The sequence below is a fragment of the Oncorhynchus gorbuscha genome, linkage group LG25 (genome assembly GCF_021184085.1).
Source record: "Oncorhynchus gorbuscha isolate QuinsamMale2020 ecotype Even-year linkage group LG25, OgorEven_v1.0, whole genome shotgun sequence".
In the NCBI taxonomy this organism is placed as follows: Eukaryota; Metazoa; Chordata; class Actinopteri; order Salmoniformes; family Salmonidae; genus Oncorhynchus; species Oncorhynchus gorbuscha.
The window spans coordinates 32,140,378-32,164,276 of NC_060197.1; the positions used below are offsets into that span (position 1 = coordinate 32,140,378).

The 23,899-nt window shown below is 41.2% G+C and overlaps 1 protein-coding gene across 1 annotated transcript in view; it reads right to left on the reverse strand.

Moving 5' to 3' along the window:
* The window catches only part of LOC124014229 (phospholipid-transporting ATPase ABCA1-like), a 290,281-nt gene extending 275,656 nt beyond the window's left edge, over positions 1-14,625 (reverse strand). Inside the window, exons 1-2 of the mRNA XM_046329029.1 lie at positions 14,499-14,625; positions 3-131 (exon numbers count right to left, since the gene is read on the reverse strand). Coding sequence (XP_046184985.1) covers positions 3-68 — 66 coding nt within the window. The 5' untranslated portion in view covers positions 69-131; positions 14,499-14,625. The remainder of the gene's footprint in view (positions 1-2; positions 132-14,498) is intronic.
* Positions 14,626-23,899: the final 9,274 nt, after the last annotated feature.

The following is a 23,899-nucleotide window of genomic DNA, read 5'->3' on the forward strand; positions in this document are numbered from 1 at the left end:
ACCTTTTGTCTCTTCCGGAGAGTGAAGTTCTTCCACAGGAGCAGACCAAGTTGTGTCAGGAGACCCATTATGCCGTATCTAGGCAATATCCTGCCAACGCGTTGTTATGGCAACCCCCCACTTAATAGACCCTAAAGGGAATAAAAGCAGGGTTTTGGTTTTAATACAGAGAACAAGTGCATCATGCCGGAGGGAATGCCACTAATCACCCACTTCCCAAGGCCTTGGTCTCATAGCAAAGCACCTGGTTCGGGACAACCCAGTGATGCATTATCATATACTGAAAAAATATACGCAACTATTTCAAAGATTTTACTGCGTTACAGTTCACGTTAGGAAATCAGTCAATTGAAAGGAATTCATTAAGCCCTAATCTATAGATTTCACATGACTGGGAATACAGATAAGCATCTGTTGGTCATAGACATCTTTTAAAAAAGCTAATGGCATGGATCAGAAAACCAGTCAGTATCTGGTGAACCACAATTTGTCTCATACAGTGCAACATATCTCCTTCGCCTACAGTTGATTAGGCGGTTGATTGTGGCCTGTGTACTGTTGTCCCACTCCTCTTCAATGGCAGTGCAAAATTTCTGGATATTGGCGGGAACTGGAACACGCTGTCATACAAGTGGATCCAGAGCATCCCAAACATGCTCAATAGATGACTTGTCTGGTGAGTATGCAGGCCATGGAAGAACTGGGACATTTTCCTTGCGACATGAGGCCATACATTATCAAGCTGGTGATGGCAGCTGATGAATGGCACAACAATGGGCCTCAGGTTCTCGTCACGTTATCTCTGTGCATTCAAATTGCCATCGATAAAATGCAATAGTGTTCATTGTCGGTAGCTTAAGCCTGCCCCCACTGCCACCATGGGGCACTCTGTTCACAACGTTGACATCAGCAAACCGCTCGCCCACACGACACATTACATTACATTTACATTTTACATTTAAGTCATTTAGCAGACGCTCTTATCCAGAGCGACTTACAAATTGGTGCATTCACCTTATGACATCCAGACAATAGTGCATCTAAAACTTAGGGGGGTGGGGTGAGAGGGATTACTTAACCTATCCTAGGTATTCCTTAAAGAGGTGGGGTTTCAGGTGTCTCCGGAAGGTGGTGATTGACTCCGCTGTCCTGGCGTCGTGAGGGAGTTTGTTCCACCATTGGGGGCCAGGGCAGCGAACAGTTTTGACTGGGCTGAGCGGGAGCTGTACTTCCTCAGTGGTAGGGAGGCGAGCAGGCCAGAGGTGGATGAACGCAGTGCCCTTGTTTGGGTGTAGGGCCTGATCAGAGCCTGGAGGTACTGAGGTGCCGTTCCCCTCACAGCTCCGTAGGCAAGCACCATGGTCTTGTAGCGGATGCGAGCTTCAACTGGAAGCCAGTGGAGAGAACGGAGGAGCGGGGTGACGTGAGAGAACTTGGGAAGGTTGAACACCAGACGGGCTGCGGCGTTCTGGATGAGTTGAAGGGGTTTAATGGCACAGGCAGGAGCCCAGCCAACAGCGAGTTGCAGTAATCCAGACGGGAGATGACAAGTGCCTGGATTAGGACCTGCGCCGCTTCCTGTGTGAGGCAGGGTCGTACTCTGCGGATGTTGTAGAGCATGAACCTACAGGAACGGGCCACCGCCTTGATGTTAGTGAGAACGACAGGGTGTTGTCCAGGATCACACCAAGGTTCTTGGCGCTCTGGGAGGAGGACACAATGGAGTTGTCAACCGTGATGGCGAGATCATGGAACGGGCAGTCCTTCCCCGGGAGGAAGAGCAGCTCCGTCTTGCCGAGGTTCAGCTTGAGGTGGTGATCCGTCATCCACACTGATATGTCTGCCAGACATGCAGAGATGCGATTCGCCACCTGGTCATCAGAAGGGGGAAAGGAGAAGATTAATTGTGTGTCGTCTGCATAGCAATGATAAGAGAGACCATGTGAGGTTATGACAGAGCCAAGTGACTTGGTGTATAGCGAGAATAGGAGAGGGCCAAGAACAGAGCCCTGGGGGACACCAGTGGTGAGAGCGCGTGGTGAGGAGACAGATTCTCGCCACGCCACCTGGTAGGAGCGACCTGTCAGGTAGGACGCAATCCAAGCGTGGGCCGCGCCGGAGATGCCCAACTCGGAGAGGGTGGAGAGGAGGATCTGATGGTTCACAGTATCGAAGGCAGCCGATAGATCTAGAAGGATGAGAGCAGAGGAGAGAGAGTTAGCTTTAGCAGTGCGGAGCGCCTCCGTGATACAGAGGAGAGCAGTCTCAGTTGAATGACTAGTCTTGAAACCTGACTGATTTGGATCAACACCATGCACATGGTCTGCTGTTGTGAGGCCAGTTGTATATACTGCAAAATTCTCTAAAATGATGTTGGAGGCGGCTAATGGTTGAGGAATGAACATTCAATTCTCTGGTAATAGCTCTGGTGGACACTCCTGCAGTCAGCATGCCAATTGCACGCTCCCTCAAAACTTGAGACATCTGTGGCATTGTGTTGTGTGACAAAACTGCACATTTTAGAGTGGCATTTTCTGGTCCTCAGCACAATGTGCACCCGTGTAATGATCATGCTGTTTAATCAGTTTCTTGACATGCCACACATGTCATGTGAATGGATTATCTTGGCAAAGGAAAAATGATCACTAACAGGGATGTAAAAAATTTGGGCACATTGTGCGGATGGAAAATTCCAGGGATCTTTTATTTCAGCTGATGAAACATGTGACCAACATTTTACATGTTGCGTTTATATTTTTGTTCAATGTAGCTTAAAGTTATGTTTGTACTTGTATTTCTTGTTGCAATAATGTTGGTGACGTCACAGTAATACACTTTTAAAATAGGCCTATATCTAAAAATACATACAGCCAAGTGATATATACTGTATACATACCAGTATACATCATTTTAATAGCAGGACACTGTTAAGTCCATTATGCAGTACCTCTGAAGAGTATACATTAGGCTGTTAGCATTAGCAACCTGCCTACACATAGTTTGTGTAGGTACAATACCAACACAGTGACAGTAGTAGGTCAAAGCTGTGTGCTGGAAAACCTATACTCTATACATGCATTTACTTTACTTTACTCAACAAGGTTATGACAGGGACATTGCACATTATTTAACATTTGGTGTGCCGGTTTGCATTTTTACTCCTCACTGTATTCAATATTCTGCAATAACTGTATCGCAGAATAGTATTTCAATGTTCTATGTCTGCATACAGTAGCTAAGCAACATAAATCACAGTTGAATTCAATACCAGATTTGTGCAAAGGAAAAGGTCACTTGTGATGAAAAACAAAATATGCATACACCCATTGTGGACCTTAATCGGTCTTACTCCTTGGAATGGAATTAATTGAATGAAATGTCAATTCAAAAACTAGTTGTACTGTGTATTTACAAGTAATTTATGACTAACAAGTCAATGTAGATTTTATTTATATTTCAGATAATAATAAAAGGATTTACGAAAGATTTGAGTGGCTTTGGCACACTGATTAAACAGATAATAAACACAGATTGATATACGATGGCATTTTACACTCTCACCGTGACCTTTATTAAAAACTCAATAATTGCACAACAGGCAGGGACTTATTAGATTATGAATTCATCACTGACATACTGTAACCTTTACCTGCATTCTATTTCGTTACATTAGACATCACCAAAGCTTTTCTAAACCAAATAATACAGTTAACCTGCTGATTTACCATTATAATAACAAGTGCCTACTGTAATCAACACACTTCGGTTTCGGTTTCAACTCCGTTTCTCTTTGTTTGGTAGTACTACATCTACACTAGCTATGGTCCAGAACGTGGGTGAGCACGTGAAGGAACGCACACTAAAGCCCTGGACCCGAGCTATCACTACACCATTTACCATATACAGTATTTGTTAATTGTATCACCCTGGACAATGGACAATGTCATGGACCTTATAGGTGAACGTTAAGCTAGAAAAGCTACAGTGCCTTCAGAAAGTATTCACACCCCTTGACTTTTTTTCAAATTTTGTTGTGTTATAGCCTGAATTTAAAATGGATTAAATTGAGATTCTTTGTCGCTGGCCTACATAATATACCCCATCATGTCAAAGTGGAAGTATTTTTCAAAATGTTCAAAAATTAATTAAAAAGGAAAAGCTGAAATGTCTTGAATCAAAAAGTATTAAACCCCTTTGTTATGGCAAGCCTAAATACGTTCAGGAGTAAACATTTGCTTGACAATTCATATAATAAGTTGCATGGTTGTTGAATGACTATCTGTAAGGTCCCTCATTCGAGCAGTGAATTTCAAACACAGATTTATGCACAAAGACCAGGGAGGTTTTCCAATGCCAAAGAAGCACACCTATTGGTAGATGGGTAATATCCCTATGAGCATGGTGAAGTTATTATTAGACTTTGGATGGTGTATGAATATACACAGTCACTACATAGATACAGGCATTCTTCCTAACAGTTGCTGGAGGTAATTATTTTGAAAAGAATAATGGGCAATCTTGCACAATCCATGTGTTGGAAGCTCTTCGAAACATACCCAGAAAAGGTGCTTCTACAAAGTATTGACTCAGGGGTGTGAATACTTATGTAAATGAGATATTTGCATAAATGTATAATAAATACATGTTTTCACTTTGTCATTATGGGTATTTTGTGTAGAAGGGTGAGACAAAATATATAATATATAAGACAAAATATATGAGACAAAATATATAACTCAGGCTCTAACACTACAAAGTGTGTAATAAGTCAAGGGGTATAAATACTTTCTGAAGACACGGTATATAGTATGCTATTCTAAGGCTACTTTGAAGCTTCATTTCCTGCATAAACAACAGTAGGACTTTGGTAGCAAAAAAATAGAGGATGCAAGTTTTAGCCCGAGTCGAAGCCACATACAAATGTGCACCTTCTAACGCTCCATTTCCTTCCCTTCCATTTCCACTCTGTATTATTCCATTATTTACCGTTACTCCGTAGATGTTTTATTTACTGTCATGAAAGCTGTACATCCAGGTGGCCAGAAAGATACTCTAATGGTGCAAAAGAGATTTAGGTCCCCAGACGCTGTTTCCGGAAGACCTTAAATAATTAAAGTTCCATTACTATTAGGCGTTAAGCTGCTGTAAAGGCTAACAGACAAAACATAGACAAAACCAAACCTGGAAACTCCTGAGACTCCAACTGGACTAAATTCCCATTTTTTTGGTATCATGCAGAACTATTTTGGGTTCCATGTAGAACCCTCTGTGGAAATTTTTTTACATGACACCCAAAAGGGTTGTACCTGGACCCAAAAGGTTTCTACCTGGAACCAAAAAGGGTTCTTTCACGGGTTCTCCTATGGGGACAGCTGAATAACAATTTTAGGTTCCAGGTATAAACCTTTTGGGTCCAGGTACAACAGTGTATATACAACTATTATCATACTATATACAAACATCTGATATGAGGAATTATTGAAATGTAGGAATAGGTGGGGCATCAATGGAATTGTCTCATTGAAGTGAATACATCTTTTGAAATATTACCATAACGTACATTGTTTCATACCCAAAGAAAAATGTCAACACACATGCAACAAAACAAAAAGTTGGATATTGCAGATATACATGTATTCACTCTCTGTATGACCCTCGAAGCAGATGGCTCCAAAAAGTCTTCCCATACTTCCCATGTCTTTGAGGTGAGTTGACATTAAGGAGCAGACAAATGTCACCAGGATAAAACAGCATGTTTCCTTTATATAGCAGCCCCCCTTGTATATGCATGAACACTTGTCTCCCTCAAGTGCTTGTATAATTGAGTATGTACCACATTCGCTTGCAAAGCTTTCAACCCCCTTCTTTCGAAAAAGCATTGCACATAGGGAAGGACAGCTCGTAATAGCCTTCTGTGTTGGAAGTCACGTCAACCATGAAGGGTAAATAACACTCTCCCAGCACATCGCCTATACCTTGAGAAGCGTGAATGTCGCTGGATCAAGCTACATAGAGGCCTGCTTAATAGGGAAATATTCAGTCAACAGGAAATGGGAATTGATGATGGAGATTTGCATCTAAGTCAGAGATAGACAAACACAACACAAGCCCTCGTGAGTTTATAGCCATACAGTACAGTCTCCCTGGTTTTCCATAATTGTCTTCTGTCTCAGTGACAGAGGAAACACTACTGAATAATTTAAATATGTTGCCGTGCCACTTTTTACACTCAAGCCGTCTCAATGGTGTCATTAGTTCCAAAGAGGATCCGAGAACAGAGTCGAGGCAGAGGAAAGAGAAAAAGAAACGGAGCGAAAAAAGAGGAGAGAAGGAAAAAAGAAAGAAAGAAAGAAAGAAAGAAAGAAAGAAAGAAAGAAAGGAAATTAAAGCATGTAGTATGAGAAAAGTGCAAGCCTGGTTTTTGGGAACTTGCTACATCAGAATGCATCATTTCAACCCCTGCAATGACAGAACGTGTGAACAGATATTTTGTCATCCAAACGGAGTAAGGCAGAGAATGTTTTTAACATCCGTTTACAAAAGCCCTCTCCCAAAGAGCTAATGTTCTTTCTATAGCTCACACGCTCTCTTTACATGTGGGAATCTTAAAAGTCTCTGAGGCCGGTTCAATAGGGATGGCTGATGGCACAGCTCGTTTTAATTAGTACCTGAGGGGAAAGGTGAATTGCTGGGTCAAGCAAATAAACAGTCCGCTTTTACCAAGAAATCATTCTCCGGTTGACACGTCAGTATTCTTGACCCACACTTTCCTCTCTGAATATCGTTGTATTTGAGATGACATAGATGGGGTCTTCATTATAGCTCAGATGAATGAACCAGAGTCAAAGGAGTTTTCAGCCAACTTCACCTTCATTTCCCGTCGGTGGCAAATACAGTACAGCATTATCAATGATCATTATTGTGATAGAAACAGGACCTCCAGCTGAATACATTTATACACTTTGCCTCATTTATAATGAATACAATTCACTGGGTGTACAAAACGTGAGGAACATCTTCCTAAATATTGAATATTGAGTCCCCCTTTGCCATCAGAACAGTCTCAATTAGTCGAGGAACGGACTCGACAAGGTGTCGCGGGTGTTCCACAGGGATGCTGGCCAATGTTGACTCCAATACTTACCACAGTTGTGTCAAGTTGGCTGGATGTACTTTGGGTGGTGGACCATTCTTTATACACGCAGGAAACTATTGAGCTTGAAAAACCCGGCAGGGTTGCCGTTCTTGACACAAACTGGTGCCCAAGGGAACCTACTACTATTCCCTGTTCAAACGCACTTAAATATTTTGTCTTTCCCGTTCACCAACTGAATGGCACACCTACACAATCCATGTGTCAAAGCTTCAGACATTTCATTTTGACTTGTCTCCTCCACTTCCTCTACACTGATTGAAACACGCATCACTACTGCCGTGTCTGGGTAGAGGGGAATGGATGAGAGTGACCCTGACCGGGAAGAGCCGAAAGGATCGACCCTGCTCGGGATGAAAAGCCAAACGACCTTGTGTTTTTGTTCTGTGTTACTTCTATCCTGTAAACCACTTTTTAATACTAAGAAAATAAAGATCTTAAAGGACTGTAGAGACTGACTGTCTGCCTCCTCCTTGTGTTTGTGGAATTGGGATTAAAATAACCGTTTTTTGACATTCGACTACATAATCAAAACCTAAAAGTGAACCTAACCTGCATTGTCAATGACCGTTTGGTAACTAAAGCTTCCCAAAGCCATGGCAGATTATACCACCAACTGTGCAATGTAGGAGGGCTAAGGGCCTTCTGCTCTTTTCCTGATACTACTTCCTTCAAGAATAGTTCTTAAACATCCAAAACTAATTCCCCAGAACATCTGTGCTTTAATAAAAATGTGGCCATGGAATTGTCCCTTCAAGGTATTGTCACCCTTATTTCTACCAAGCTATTTTTGAACAGCTGGTAAGGTTTATTCAGGAACATGTTGAGACATTTCCAGACTTTATTTACAACATGAATAGCCAAGCACCGCTGTTTTTTTCAGTGAGAACACCGGGGTTCCTCAGTGTGAGTGTAAGTTGTTTTGCGGTTCATTTAACCCTTGCATTACCAGGTGAGTTGACTGAAAACATTCTTAATTACAGCCACTTAAATAGTGTTCAACATCTGTTTATTATTGAAAGGCTAATGTATACCAAAGGCTGCATATTGTGTGCCCCTCACAAAGTACTATGCATGTACTTTGGATAAGTAAGGCATGAGGGTGTGTGGTATACGGCCAATGTACAGTTATACACCAAATACAGTAAACTCAGTTTTTCACAATTCCTGACATTTAATCCTATTTAAAATTCCCTCTCTTAGGTCAGTTAGGATCACCACTTTATTTTAAGAATGTGAAATGTCAGAATAATAGTGGAGAGAATGATTTATTTCAGATTTTATTCCCTTCATCACATTCCCAGTGGGTCAGAGGTTTACATACACTCAATTAGCATTTGGTAGCATTGCCTTTAAATTGCTTAACTTGGGTCAAACGTTTCGGGTAGCCTTCCACAAGCTTCCCACAATAAGTTGGGTGAATTGTGGCCCATTCCTCCTGACAGAGCTGGTGTAACTGAGTCAGGTTTGAAGGCCTCGTTGCTCGCACAAGCTTTTTCAGTTCTGCCCACACATGTTCTATAGGATTGAGGTCAGGGCTTTGTGATGGCCACTAAGCCATTTTGCCACAACTTTTAAAGCATGCTTGGGGTCATTGTCCATTTGGAAGACCCATTTGCGACCAAGCTTTAACTTCCAGACTGATGTCTTGAGATGTTGCTTCAATATATCCACATAATTTTCCTTCCTCATGTTGCTGTCTATTTTGTGAATTGCACCAGTCCCTCCTGAGGCAACGCACCTCCACAACATGATGCTGCCGGCCCCGTGCTTCACGATTGGGATGGTGCTCTTCAGATTACAAGACTCCCCCTTTTTCCTCCAAACATAATGATGGTCATTATGGCCAAACAGTTCTATTTTGTTTCGTCAGACCAGAGGACATTTCTCCAAAAAGTATGAACTTTTTCCCCATGTGCAGTTGCAAACCGTAGTCTGGCTTTTTTAATGGCGGTTTTGGAGCAGTGGCTTCTTTCTTGCTGAGCGACCTTTCAGGTTATGTCGATATAAGACTTGTTTTACTGTGGATATAGATACTTTTGTTCCTGTTTCCTCCAGCATCTTCGCAAGGTCCTTTGCTGTTATTCTGTCATTGATTTGCACTATTCGCACCAAAGTACGTTCATCTCTAGGAGACAGAACGTGTCTCCTTCCTGAGCGGTATAACGGCTGCGTGGTCCCATGGTGTTTATACTTCCATACTGTTGTTTGTACAGATGAATGTGGTACCTTCAGGTGTTTGGAAATTGCTGCAATGGATGAACCAGACTTGTGGAGGTTTACAATTCATTTTCTGAGGTCTTGGCTGATTTCTTTTGATTTTCCTATGATGTCAAGGAAAGAGGCACTGAGATTGAAGGTAGGCCTTGAAATACATCAACAGGTACAACTCCAATTGACTCAAATGATGTCATTTCAGTTGTATGGCATTGAAGCTCATCTGGAGGTTAGTTAACACAGTGTCCAAAGAAGGGCCAGAGGTATATATATAGAGATCTCTAGTGGCACAGCTAGCACTGCGATGCAGTGTTTTATTTAGACCACTGCACCACTCGGGAGGGCCTGGCTCAGGCATTTTTAACGCACCGGGACATTTTTTATTGTCCTTGAGGCCTTTAGGACAATTTAGACAGGCCTACCAGGCTAAAGATGTACCAGTCCATCAGGCATTTTTATGAACTGCCCTATGACCAGTCAGTTTCTTCTGCGAAGCCTTCAGAAACGGTATACACTAGGTCATGTAATTGCCTCTGCTTTACTTGAATATTTCATTACGCTCTACACAGACATCATTGGGTAAAAAAAAGCCCTGCCATTACCAGAAACCTATGTTATAAAAAATGCAGAAGGTAATTTACTATTTATAAAATGCATGCTCAAGATGGGGCCTCAAATGGTAGTCTTGAGAGGTTCAGCCCCTTCTGATATCTTTATGTAGAAACAATTACATGCAATTTGGCACAAAGGTATTTTTGCTCACATCTCAAGAGGCTTGACCCTGTAAATTGTAGTGTTTTACAGTAAGTATACAGCTAAATAGAATTGTATAGGAGAAAATGTATGTGGTTAAAACGATTGCCTTGACCTTCACCTGAAAAAGTTCAGTCGGCACTCACAAAACATTAAATGGATCATTCACCCAAATGACACATAATGGTTTCCTTCCATTTGGAGACAGTGACCAGGTTAACAAAACTAGATATGGCTTGATGTCTAACTTTGTACATAGAGTGAATTTTCCCATTAAGGGATGCTCAACCCACTTTGTGTAAACTCCAGCTATACAGCCGTGGCCAATAGTTTTGAGAATGACACAAATATGAGTTTCCATAAAGTTTGCTGCTTCAGTGTCTTCAGATATTTTTGTCAGATGTTACTATGGAATACTGAAGTATAATTACAAGCATTTCATAAGTGTCAAAGGCTTTTATTGACAATTACATGAAGTTGATGCAAAGAGTCAATATTTGCAGTGTTGATCCTTCTTTTTCAAGACCTCTGCAATCCATCCTGGCATGCTGTCAAATAACTTCTGGGCCACATCCTGACTGATGGCAGCCCATTCTTGCATAATAAACGCTTGGAGTTTGTCAGAATTTGTGGGGTTTTGTTTGTCTACCTGCCTCTTGAGGATTGACCACAAGTTCACAATGGGATTATTAAGGTCTGGGGAGTTTCCTGGCCATGGACCCAAAATGTTGATGTTTTGTTCCCCAAGCCACTTAGTTATCACTTTTGCCTTATGGCAAGGTGCTCCATCATGCTGGAAAAGGCATTGTTCGTCACCAAACTGTTCCTGGATGGTTGGGAGAAGTTGCTCTCGGAGGATGTGTTGGTACCATTCTTTATTCATGGTTGTGTTCTTAGGCAAAATTGTGAGTGAGCCCACTCCCTTGGCTGAGAAGCAACCCCACACATGAATGGTCTCAGGATACTTTACTGTTGGAATGACACAGGACTGATGGTAGCTCTCACCTTGTATTCTCAGGACAAGCTTTCTTCCGGATGACCCAAACAATCAGAAAGGGGATTCATCAGAGAAAATGACTTTACCCCAGTCCTCAGCAGTCCAATCCCTGTACCTTTTCCAGAATATCAGTCTGTCCCTGATGTTTTTCCTGGAGATAAGTCACTTCTTTGCTGCCCTTCTTGACACCAGGCCATCCTCCCAAAAGTGTTTGCCTTACTGTGCATGCAGATGCACTCACACCTGCCTGCCATTCCCGAGCAAGCTCTGTACTGGTGGTGCCCTGATCCCACAGCTGAAACAACTTTAGGAGACGTTCCTGGTGCTTGCTGGACTTTCTTGGGCACCCTGAAGCCTTCTTCACAACAATTGAACCGCTCTCCTTGAAGTTCTTGATGATCTGATAAATGGTTGATTTAGGTGCAATCTTACTGGCAGCAATATCCTTGCCTGTGAAGCCCTCTTTGTGCAGAGCAATGATGACGGAATATGTTTCTTTGCAAGTAGCCGTGGTTGACAGAGGAAGAACAATGAATCCAAGCACTATCCACCTTTTGAAGCTTCCAGTATGTTATTCAAACTCAATCAGCATGACAGAGTGATCTCCAGCCTTGTCCTCGTCCACACTCACAGCTGTGTAAACGAGAGAATCACTGACATGATGTTAGCTGGTCCTTTTGTGGCAGGGCTGAAATGCAGTGGAAATGTTTTTGGGGGATTCAGTTCATTTGCATGGCAAAGAGGGACTTTGCAATTAATTGCAATTCATCTGATCACTCTTCATAACATTCTGGATTATATGCAAATTTTCTGCATCAAAGCTATTGTGTTATCTCTGTGTTAAAGGGGTAGTCTTTTAATTTAATTATATATAGACATTGATTCTGGAAGAATACTTCATTTTTGGTACAGAATGTAATGTAAACAAAGACCGTACAGCTTCAAAATATGAATAAAACGAACATTATGATGTCATGGATGTTCAGTCCTTGCATCCATAGCCATCCCGCTCTGTCTATAAAATGTATTGTGGCAGTGGTGGCTTTGTTCCAGATTGCCCCTTTTAAGTGTGAAAACTTGACAACAAAACTGTTTGTGAAATGTTGAAAATGGGTCACTGTACAGAACGCTACGCCTCATGAACTAAAGCTATTCAGATGTTTAAAGCAGCATGATATTAGCATCCATCAACAACATTAAGTTCATCATAATTTGGTGCCTATTACTCAATTGTTAGTCGCTAATTAGCCATATTAGCACCAACTTACTGCATGTTTAGCACAGGAGGTTAGAGGCACCTTAATTGGGGAGGATAGGCTCGTGGTAATGGTTGGAGTGGAATTGGTGGAATCTTGTACTCTGTTCCAGCCATTATTATGAGCCGTCCTCCCCTCAGCAGCCTCCACTGATGTTTAGCACACATTAGAGAAGATATTAAGCTAATACATGTCAATCAATGTTTGTTTTTCACTTGTTACAGCTATTGCTGAAGGTAAGCATTATGGAGACAACCAGCTTGTCCAAAAGCAAAGCCAGGGAACTCCATAAGTATTGGGAAGGTGACAATTTTGTTGTTGTTTTTGCCCTGTAATCCAGCACTTTGGATGTGAAATGATACAATTCCAGACAAATTCACTTATAGGTGTATTCATGTAGTCACAAAAAAATATTTGGTCCCATATTCCTAGCATGCTTGGATGCGTTTGCTGTTTGTTTTGGTTGTGTTTCAGATTGGTTTGTGCCCAATAGAAATGAATGGTAAATAATGTATTGTGTCATTTTGGAACCACATTTATTGTAAATGAGAATAGAATGTTTCTAAACTCTAATACATTCATGTGGATGCTACCATGGTTACGGATAGTTCTGAATGAATCGTGATGATGAGTGAGACATTTACATACACACAAATATCATACCCCCCCAAAAATACTAACCTCCCCTGTTATTGTAATGACGAGAGGTTATCATGTCTTGGGGGTATGACATTTGTGTGTCTGTAACTTTCTTACTCATCATCATTCACAATTCATTCAAAACTCTCCGTAATCATGGTGGCATCCAACTTTTTGGGCCAGTGAAGCCCTCTACTGTCTTGTTCATCTCTTGTACTGTATATCTTGTCTCTTGTTCATATAATATATTGTACTGTATATCTTGTCTCTTGTTCATATAATATATTGTACTGTATATCTTGTCTCTTGTTCATATAATATATTGTACTGTATATCTTGTCTCTTGTTCATATAATATATTGTACTGTATATCTTGTCTCTTGTTCATATAATATATTGTACTGTATATCTTGTCTCTTGTTCATATAATATATTGTACTGTATATCTTGTCTCTTGTTCATATAATATATTGTAATGTACATCTTTTATCTTGGTCATATCTTGTGCTATATATTTTATATATTGGTCATACTGTGTCTTTTAATGTAAATCTTGTATCTTGTTCATACAGTATGTTGCACTGTATATCTTGTGCTTTATCTGATTAATTCAAAACGATTTCCAGTTATAATTCATTATACACAAAATTACAGAAGCATGTATCAAAAAAAAATCATTTACATTAGACAGAACTTATGAAATAATTGTACCCCTCGTGGTAATATAATAACTACACAGTGTAAACTAACTCTGAACCAGTGGAGGCTTCTTAGGGGATGGCGGCTCATAATAATGGCTGGAACGGAGCAAATGGAATGGCATCAAACACATGGAAACCATGGAAATCTTAATTGAGGAGGACGGGCTTGTGGTAATGGCTGGAGTGGAAAGAGTGGAATGATATTGAATACATCAAACACATTGATGCATTTGATACCATTCTACTCATTCCGCTCCAGCCATTACCACGAGACTCTCCTTCCCAATTAAGGTGCCACCAACCTCCTGTGCTCTCAACCTTGTGCACTGAATTTCATAAACCAGCAGTAATGACCCAGTCATGGGCTACAGGTAGCCTAGAGTTTAAGAGCATTGGGCCAGTAGCCTGAAAGGTTGCTGGTTCAAATCCCCAAGATAATTAGGTACACAAATCTGTCTGTGCACTTAACACTAATTGCTCCTGAAGTCTCTCTGGATAAGAGCGACTGCTAAGATGCAAATAGCCCCAGGAGGAAACTAGCTAGCAACAATAACAGCCCAGGGCATCACATGAGGCCTTGCTATGTAACATGTAGTTACAAAACACACAATTGGTAACGGGTACCAATGATGCTTAGAGGTAGTAGTTTTTGATAAATCCCAAAGACACACAAGTATGTTATAGGTTATTACTGTGTAACTACACACTTCTCATGTAATTTCTATGTAATTAATTTCTGTACCGTCAAGTGTTACCAAAAATTATATTTATGAGCAACTTACCTCCTAGATCTTTAGAATATAATTATTCTCTGCACATATTTAGGAGTCCCCAGATGACAATGACCCAGTGCAAACTCCAAACAAGTTCCTGTGACTCTTATCATCACCCTCTTTCCTCTGAGCCCACTATCTCTCTCTATCCCTTTTCTACTTTCCTTCCTCCTTCCCCTTTTACCCAGAGCTATAAAGTATGCAAATGACCTCTACAGGGACTACCATGGCCACAGACTGAGGTAATAGACCCAGGTGACGAGGTAGTGTGCAAGTGCACATTACACGGCTTACTCCCTTAAGCTCAATCCGGGAGCACATGTTGACTAGTGTAAAAAACCTTAGGGATGGGGCTTGAGAAATGTAACCACTCAAATTCACAGACAAAGCTTTCATTCTAGCTTTAATTGGCTGAGGTAAAAATCAAGGTGAGGGAGACACTTTGCATATATTCCATGGCCTTGAGAAACTGAAACATTCTCATGACTCAAGTCTTAAAATACATTGTAACTGCAACGGAATACATTATACCTGTGGGCTTTAGGTCATCATTCAATCTAAGCTAAACAGAGATACGACTCATTTGAATATATTTCTGAGGGTTGATGACTAGGTGTGGAAATAAAGTTCAATGATGTGTCAGGTCTTTCATTACAGAATGGTCCAGGTCTTGAATTTTTAGGATCAGGGCTGTCACGTTGGCATGAAAGATCGGGAGACAGACGCAGGAATGCGTAGTAGTTTTTTATTAAGCCCCAAATTACGGCGTACCGTGTAAAGGCACGGGGACAAAGACCAAACAAACACGTAAGAAAAACACAGGGTTGAATCCCAAACAAAAGAGCAAGAAGTACATCGAATAAATAACACCCATGCACAATGATTGTCACACGGGACGAGCCCTGTAATAATCTGCACAATCCACAAGGGCACGAAAGCCCAATACACACAGCACAGGTACTCACACGCAGCAACGGACATTGGAAAAAGAATTGACCCCCCCAATGGAAACCAAAGGGTGCATATATACAAATACTAATCAGTGGGAATAGGGGACAGGTGTGCGTGATGAAAGTTCCGGAGGGATCCATGACAAGGACCTGTCCATAATCTGATTCATTAAACTGATCCGGTATCAACATTCCTACTTTGAGACGCTTGATACATTTGGCCCCTGGACTTCAAAAGTATTCTCTTATGAGACTAGCTGTATACTGAATGACATCCTGTGCTCACCAGTTGACAGATCTTCAATAAATCATGAGAACATTCAACCTAAAAAGATGTCTATTTTATTCATTATTCAAATACTATGTATTAGAAAATGAAGGGAACAGGTGGGAACCCTAAAGCATATTTTGTAACAGCCAAGTTGTTGATATTGATGATGCTGTTGATTATCAACTTGTGGCTGCATCACAGGAGGGCCGGATAAGTGTATTTTCTGTTGAGTTTTATGGCGACTATATAATTTGGTAACAACGGGACTAAGGGTTTACTGGATTCAGCGATAAATTATAATACCGGTGGTGCATTGGAGGAACATAATTATGTATATCAGCGGGATGTTTACTGAGCAGCCAGGAAACAAACAGGAATCGCATCATTGCAGCCATATGAGAGTGTTTAGTATTTGGTAAGCATTGCCTAAAACGTTTTATTCCATATTCTAGCTCGGGGGGTTGCAGAGGCTAGTCCTAGCAGTGTTGAAGTGCAGTATAAAACATGTGTATTCTCACCTATACCACCTAGGTGAGACCTCTGCTGCCCAAAAATTGCTTCAATCAATTAAGTGTTGGGGCTCAATCCCAGGCCAGTAACCCAGTGTTAGACTTGGTGCGAGTCCCAAAAGGTACCCTGTTCCCTTTTTAGTGCAGTACGTTTGACCAGGAACCATAGGGCTCTGATGAAAATTAGCACACTATAAAGCAAATAGGGTGATATTTGAAAACAGCCTGGATATTAGTGAAAATGCTAATGTATCTACATCCCATTGGACCCCGACCAGTTGCACTGTTTATACAGCTGTAGGATCTTAATTTGTTCATATTCGTTGCACTTTGACCTTGTAAGTTACCCAGTGGAAATTTTAGCATGTGAATCTTGGTGGGGCAAATAAAAAATATAAAAAATTGGATGCATGCCTGCAAAGCCACTACACAACACTACACTAAACAATACATGAATTGCACTATAACGGTGACAAACGGTGCCCACAAACCGTTAGGGCCAACATAAAGCTGTTCCAACAGCAGTCCCAACACCTTACCACTGCTACACCTGGTTATCACCGGAACCATGTCTGGCAGCGAAACATTTAGCCTCATTTACTGCCTTTAAAAAAACATAGATGATATGACTGACTTGATTAAACAACTGTGGTTTCTACTAACAATTGACATGTACAAACTATGGCATAATAAGGGGACGACAATATAAGACGCTATCGGTGATTTTGATTAAGACATTAATGAGCAAGCTAAGATGGATATAGTCAATATAACTATTTGTTCAGCAAATGTACAGCGCCAGAATTCAGAACATGGGCCACTCTTACATTGTTCTCCCTGTACACAAAGTCAGAACAGTAGGATAAATAAAATAGGCATTTTAGCAGAAAATGTAAGTTCTTACAATATTCATTGATTACATTTCTCTAAAACAGGTTATAGGCTACATGTGTACCACCAAGTCAGAACAGTAAGTGAAATTAAGAGCGGAAAAGGGACCAAATGATTAGGGTGAGGCACATGGGCTACTCGCAGCCTACTACACAGCTTACTTTTTTACCTAAAGTATACAGTTGAAGTTGGAAGTTTACATACATTTAAGTTGGAGTCCTTAAAACCCGTGGCCAATGACCTTGAGCCTTCTCGAACAGGCACTTCTAATGTAACTCTATGGCAGCACCCAAGGGACTTTAATTTTTTAGGTCTACCCTTAGATTTGGCGGTGGCGTAGTGTCCCAATGAGTGTCACCACACTGAGCCAATCACGGCGCAACTAGAGAACATTACCAACCCCTGCGCTCCGTATTTTCCACTGGCTGCCCCACCACCACAGAAAGCACTGAGCTAGGCTGAAACACCTGCATTTTACAGCTGCCTTACTCAAGAAAGCAAAAAAGAGGCCATGTTTGTATGTGGCTTTATTAACTCAATTATTGTAAAAAAAAAAAGATTTTTCGCAAATTGATATGTGACACGTATTAATGCCAACATAACATGCAAAACAGGCAACCTCCCCAAAAAAGAGCAGTTCTGGATGAAACTGATGCGGCATCAAAAATTAGCTAAGATGCCTGAGGACTGAGTTGCTTATTAATGAGCAAGAGACATTCAAAAGTCAAGAAAAAATTCCAAGTGCATAATTTATGACCGCTCTCTTTACCCAGTTGATTAGTTCTAACAAATAAATGATTTACTTTCCTCGGGATACTGGTACAGGACAACTGGCACTTGTTCTCTCCTCCTTAAGAGACTATGAGAGTGAGTAAGAATTGCTTAGAACCCAAGTAGAGTCCTATAAACCACCTGACTAACAAGGTAATGAAGTCTCCCCTACTGCACTGCTACACCTATAGAACACACAATTAACTGGAGATCCAGACAGCAAGTTTGGTTCTCTCTCTACGCCAATCACAGAAAATTATTCTGAATTAGTCAAAAGGTGGAAAATTTGGGACAGAATTGGTAATGTAACATCTAATATTCTTTCTCTTGTTTCATAACAATGTTTGTTAGACTTCATCCTCACACCTTCCATGCGACCGCCATTACTCTAATAACACTACAGTGGTAAAACAGTGAAGTCTAACGCCTAATTTGGATCTTCTACTTCATTCGAGCATCTACTCTCGTCTGCATAAGGTTTCAATATTGCCACTCTTTTTTTGCGGACCTCACAGATGTTGTGGAAGCGGAAGGTGTAAATGAAGCTTCGTTATAAGAATGTATTACATTTCTAGAGTGATTTTCATAGAATCTCAAAGTGCATCAAGTGCAAAAAAAAGCAATCAAGCATTATATCATGACAGGTCAACCTTGCGTTATGGGCTCTCGAGTGGGGCAGCGGTCTAAGGCACTGCATCTCAGTACAAGAAGTGACACTACAGTCCCTGGTTTGAATCCAGGCTGAATCAGATCTGGCTGTGATTGGGAGTCCAATGGGTGGCGCACAATTGGCCCAGCGTCATCCAGGTTTGGCCAGGGTAGCCCTTCATTGGAAATACAAATTTCTTCTCAACTGACTTGCCGAGTTAAAATACATTTTAAGAGCAAGGTTGGGGTTTTTGCAGCGAGGGTGCCTAGTCCGGTGCCGGCAACGAGGGTGCCCAGTCCGGGGCCCGCAGAGAGGGTCCCCAGTCCGGGGTCGGTGGCGAGGGTCCCCACACCAGTAGTGCTACCAAAGTGGGGTGAGCCAGAGGTGGAGCTGAGTCAACGTCCTGCACTAGAGCCGCCACCGTGGATAGATGCCCACCCGGACCCTCCCCTATAGGTTCAGATTTTGTGGCTGGAGTCCGCACCTTTGGGGGGGGGGGTACTGCCACGCCCTGACCTGAGAGAGCCTTTTTATGTCTCTATTTTGGTTTGGTCAGGGTGTGATTTGGGTGGGCATTCTATGTTTCTTTATTTCTATGTTTTGGCCGGGTATGGTTCTCAATCAGGGACAGCTGTCTATCGTTGTCTCTGATTGGGAACCATACTTAGGTAACCCTTTTCCCCTCCTTTCGTTGTGGGTAGTTCCCTTTGTTAGAGGCACAATAGCCCTGTTAAGCGTCACGGTCATTTTGTATTGTTTATTGTTTTTATTGGCGACATTCTAATTAAAAGGTATATGTACGCTCACAACGCTGCACCTTGGTCCACTTCTTACGATGCCCGTGACACCAGAAACAGGCAATACCAAAACAAATGGTCTATTGATTCTGTATCCTCACAACAAAATCTTCAGAGCTGTAATGATTTCATGCCCCAAATATTCAAAAGAAAATTGGTGGCAAGAATTCTGTACAATAATTTTAGCTAAAAAGCACGAAGTCTTGAATCTTGCGTCGTTTTATATATTAACTCATACATCCTACAACAATGCTTTCTTAGTGTCCAACAAGAATTCTCTGCCCTTACCCTTGTTCTGAACACTGTCATAACAATGGTCATGTGTTTTGGGTGGAAGAATGCCCCTCACCCCACCGGTGTGTTTACTACCTCTGAGGGTTTAGAGCTTGAGGTAGTCACCTCATACAAGTACTTCGGAGAATGGCTAGACGGTACTGTCCTTCTCTCACTGACTTTACTTTCATTAATTGGATGACTGTAATGTATTTAATCCACTAACTACATTTAATTGTTACCCGATTAAATTAATCATGCAACAATTAACTCATTAGGATTTGGGGCACCATGGAAGAAATTGTTTACCATCTCCCGAATTAAACCCTATAAGGTCTTTACCTATTTCATCGATAAACAGTAATCTTATTAATCATTACCTCTTATCAAATCATCATTCTGACCAGTCGTAACCTTCTTGGATCTGCAAAAACCCCAACTTCGCTCAGTATTCAGAACTTCACAAATTTGCTAAATTATTTATATATTAACTAACTAAATAATAACACAAAACATACACCCTTTACATGAGACAAGGGTCCCTAGTGGACTGACACAATATGATGGCTTATTACACAGAGCTGGAGAGAGGGAAGAAGAGAGAGACTATATTCACAAAAACCTCTTAAGGATCGGACACTTTTCTTCAATTTTCGCCTAAAATGACATACCCAAATCTAACTGCCTGAAGCTCAGTACCTGAAGCAAGGATATACATATTATTGATACCATTGGAAAGGAATACTTTGAAGTTTGTGGAAATGTGAAATTAATGTAGGAGAATATAACACATTAGATCTGGTAAAAGATAATACAAAGACAAAAAACATGTTATTTTGGTTTTTGTTTGTACCATCATCTTTGAAATTCAAGAAAAAGGCCATAATGTATTATTCCAGCCCAGGCACAATTTAGATTTTGGCAACTAGATGGCAGCAGTGGATGTGCAACATTTTAGACTGATCGAATGAACCATTTGATATTTATTGGTTTATTAATACATTTTCAAGTTCATAATTGTACACTCTCCTCAAACAATGATATTATTTAACTGTAATAGCTACTGTGCATTGGACAGTGCAGGTAGATTAACAAGAATTTTAAGATTTCTTCCCATATCAGATATGTCTATGTCCTGGGAAATGTTCTTGTTACTTACAACCTCATGCTAATCCCATGAACCTAAGTTAGGTCAACCGTCCCGCGTGGGGAGCACCGATCCTTTAGCCTTTATTCACTCTTGGTCAAAAAGAGGGTTCCCTCATGCTGACAAGCTCTCTGACCTCACTCAGGGCATGGCTTCTTAATGTGCAAAGGATATCAAAAACTATTATCTCATTAAAAAACTAAAATCACATGCCTATCTTAACATAAATTCCTTCATCACTTTTGATATTGTATTCACAACATATTGGATAAAAACTTGACAGATAAGGGGGTATCCTTTCCAAGTTACAGTATTTGGTCCACACAGTTTTTAATAACATCACAATATGGCATTAGTCTTCCATAGTTCCCCACTGACCACTTCTGACATTATTTTAGAAATATTGTTCCATTATAACTTTTTTGGGCAGGAGAAAGTGTCTGTGAACAAAGCCATTCCTTTGGTTGATACTAAAGAGCAAGAGAGAGAGAGTCTCCCTCGCTTGTAATTTACGATCAAGTGTGAACGGTCGACCATCCAGCAGCTCCCCCTCTCCCCTCTGTGGGAGAGCGAGAGGCCTGGTTATTGTCACAATCTCGCCAGTCTGATCTGACCCATTCTGATCCTCACAGGGCAGTCATTACACAGCACATATCAAAGCTGCAGGCTAAGGTTAAATCTAGACTTGGTTTCCTCTATTGTAATCACTCCTCTTTCACCACAGCTGCCAAACTAACCCTGATTCAGATGACCATCCCACCAATGCTAGATTATGGAGACGTAATTTATAGATTGGCAGGTAAGGGTGCTCTCAAGAGGCTAGATATTCTTTACAATTCGGCCATCAGATTTGCCACCAATGCTCGTATAGGACACATTACTGCACTCTATTCTACTCTGTAAACTGGTAATCTCTGTATACCCGTCACAAGATCCACCGGTTGATGCTTATTTAGGCCTCAGTCCCATCTATCAGAGATACCTACTGCAGCCCTCATCCTCCACATATAACACCCGTTCTGCCAGTCACATTCTGTTAAAGGTCCCCAAAGCACACACATCCCTGGGTCACTCCTCTTTTCAGTTCGCTGCAGCTAGCGACTGGAACGAGCTGCAAAAACACTCAAACTGGACAGTTTTATCTCCATGTCTTCATTCAAAGACTCAATCATGGACACTCTTACTGACAGTTGTGGCTGCTTCAAATGATGTATTGTTGTCTCTACCTTCTTGCCCTTTGTGCTGTTGTCTGTGCCCAATAATGTTTGTACCATGTTTTGTGCTGCTACCATGTTGTGCTGCTACCATGTTGAGTTGCTACCATGCTGTGTTGTCATATGTTGCTGCCATGCTATGTTGTTGTCTTAGGTCCTTCTTTATGTAGTGTTGTGGTGTCTCTATTGTCGTGATGTGTGTTTGTCCTATATATATATATATATATATATATATATATATATATATATATATATATATATATATATATATATATATATATATATATATATATATATATATATATATATATATATATATATATATATATATAGATATATAGATATATAGATATACACATACAGTTGAATATATACACCTTAGCCAAATACATTTAAACTTAGTTTTTCACAATTCCTGACATTTAATCCAAGTAACAATTCCCTGTCTTAGGATCTCCACTTTATTTTAAGAATGTGAAATGTCAGAATAATAGCACAGAGAATTATTTATTTCAGCTTTTATTCCTTTCATCACATTCCCAGTGGATCAGAAGTTTACATACATTCAATTAGTATTTGGTAGCTTTGCCTATAACTTGTGTAACTTGTTTCAAACGTTTCGGATAGCCTTCCACAACCTTCCCACAATAAGTTGGGTGAATTTTGGCCCATTCCTGCTGACAGAGCTGGTGTAACTGAGTCAGGTTTGTAGGCCTCCTTGCTCGCACACGCTCTTTCAGTTCTGACCACAAATTTTCTATAGGCTTGAGGTCAGAGCTTTGTGATGGCCACTCCAATACCTTGACTTTGTTGTCCTTAAGCCATTTTGCCACAACTTTTGAAGTATGCTTAGGGTCACTGTCCATTTGGAAGACCCATTTACGACCAAGCATTAACTTCCTGACTGATGGCTTGATATGTTGCTTCAATATATCAACATAATTTTCCTCCCTCATGATGCCATCTATTTTGTGAAGTGCACCAGTCTCTCCTGCAGGAAAGCACCCCCACAACATGATGCTGCCGGCCCCGTGCTTCATGGTTGGGATGGTGTTCTTCAGCTTGCAAACCTCCCCCTTTGTCCTCCAAACATAACGATGGTCATTATGGCCAAACTGTTCTATTTTTGTTTCATTAGGCCAGAGGAAATTTCTCCAAAAGCATGATCTTTGTCCCCATGTGCAGTTGCAAACCGTAGTCTGGCTTTTTTATTGTGGTTTTGGAGCATTGACTTCTTCCTTGCTGAGCGACCATTCAGGTTATGTCGATATAGGACTTGTTTAACTGTGGATATAGATGATTTTGTACCTGTTTGCTCCAGCATCTTCACAAGGTCCTTTGCTGTTGTTCTGGGATTGATTTGCACTTTTCACCTCAAACTACGTTCATCTCTAGGAGACAGAACGTGTCTCCTTCCTGAGCGCTATGATGGCTGCGTGGTTCCATGGTGTTTATACTTGCGTACTGTTGTTTGTACAGATGAACTTGTGCCTTCAGGCATTTGGAAAGTGCTCCCAAGGATGAACCAGACATTTTTTCTGAGGTCTTGGCTGATTTTTTTTATTTTATTTTATTTTTTTACCCCTTTTCTCTCCCCAATTTCGTGGTATCCAATTGTTTAGTAGCTACTATCTTGTCTCATTGCCACAACTCCTGTACGGGCTCGGGGGAGATGAAGGTTGAAAGTCATGCGTCCTCTCATACACAACCCATCCAAGCCGCACTGCTTCTTAACACAGCATGCATCCAACCTGGAAGCCAGCCGCACCAATGTGTCGGAGGAAACACCGTGCACCTGGCAACCTTGGTTAGCGTGTACTGCGCCCGGCCCACCACAGGAGTTGCTGGTGCACGATGAGTCAAGGATATCCTTACTGGCCAAGCCCTGTGTGTCGCCCCACGGACCTCCCGGTCGCGGCCACTTGTGACAGAGCCTGG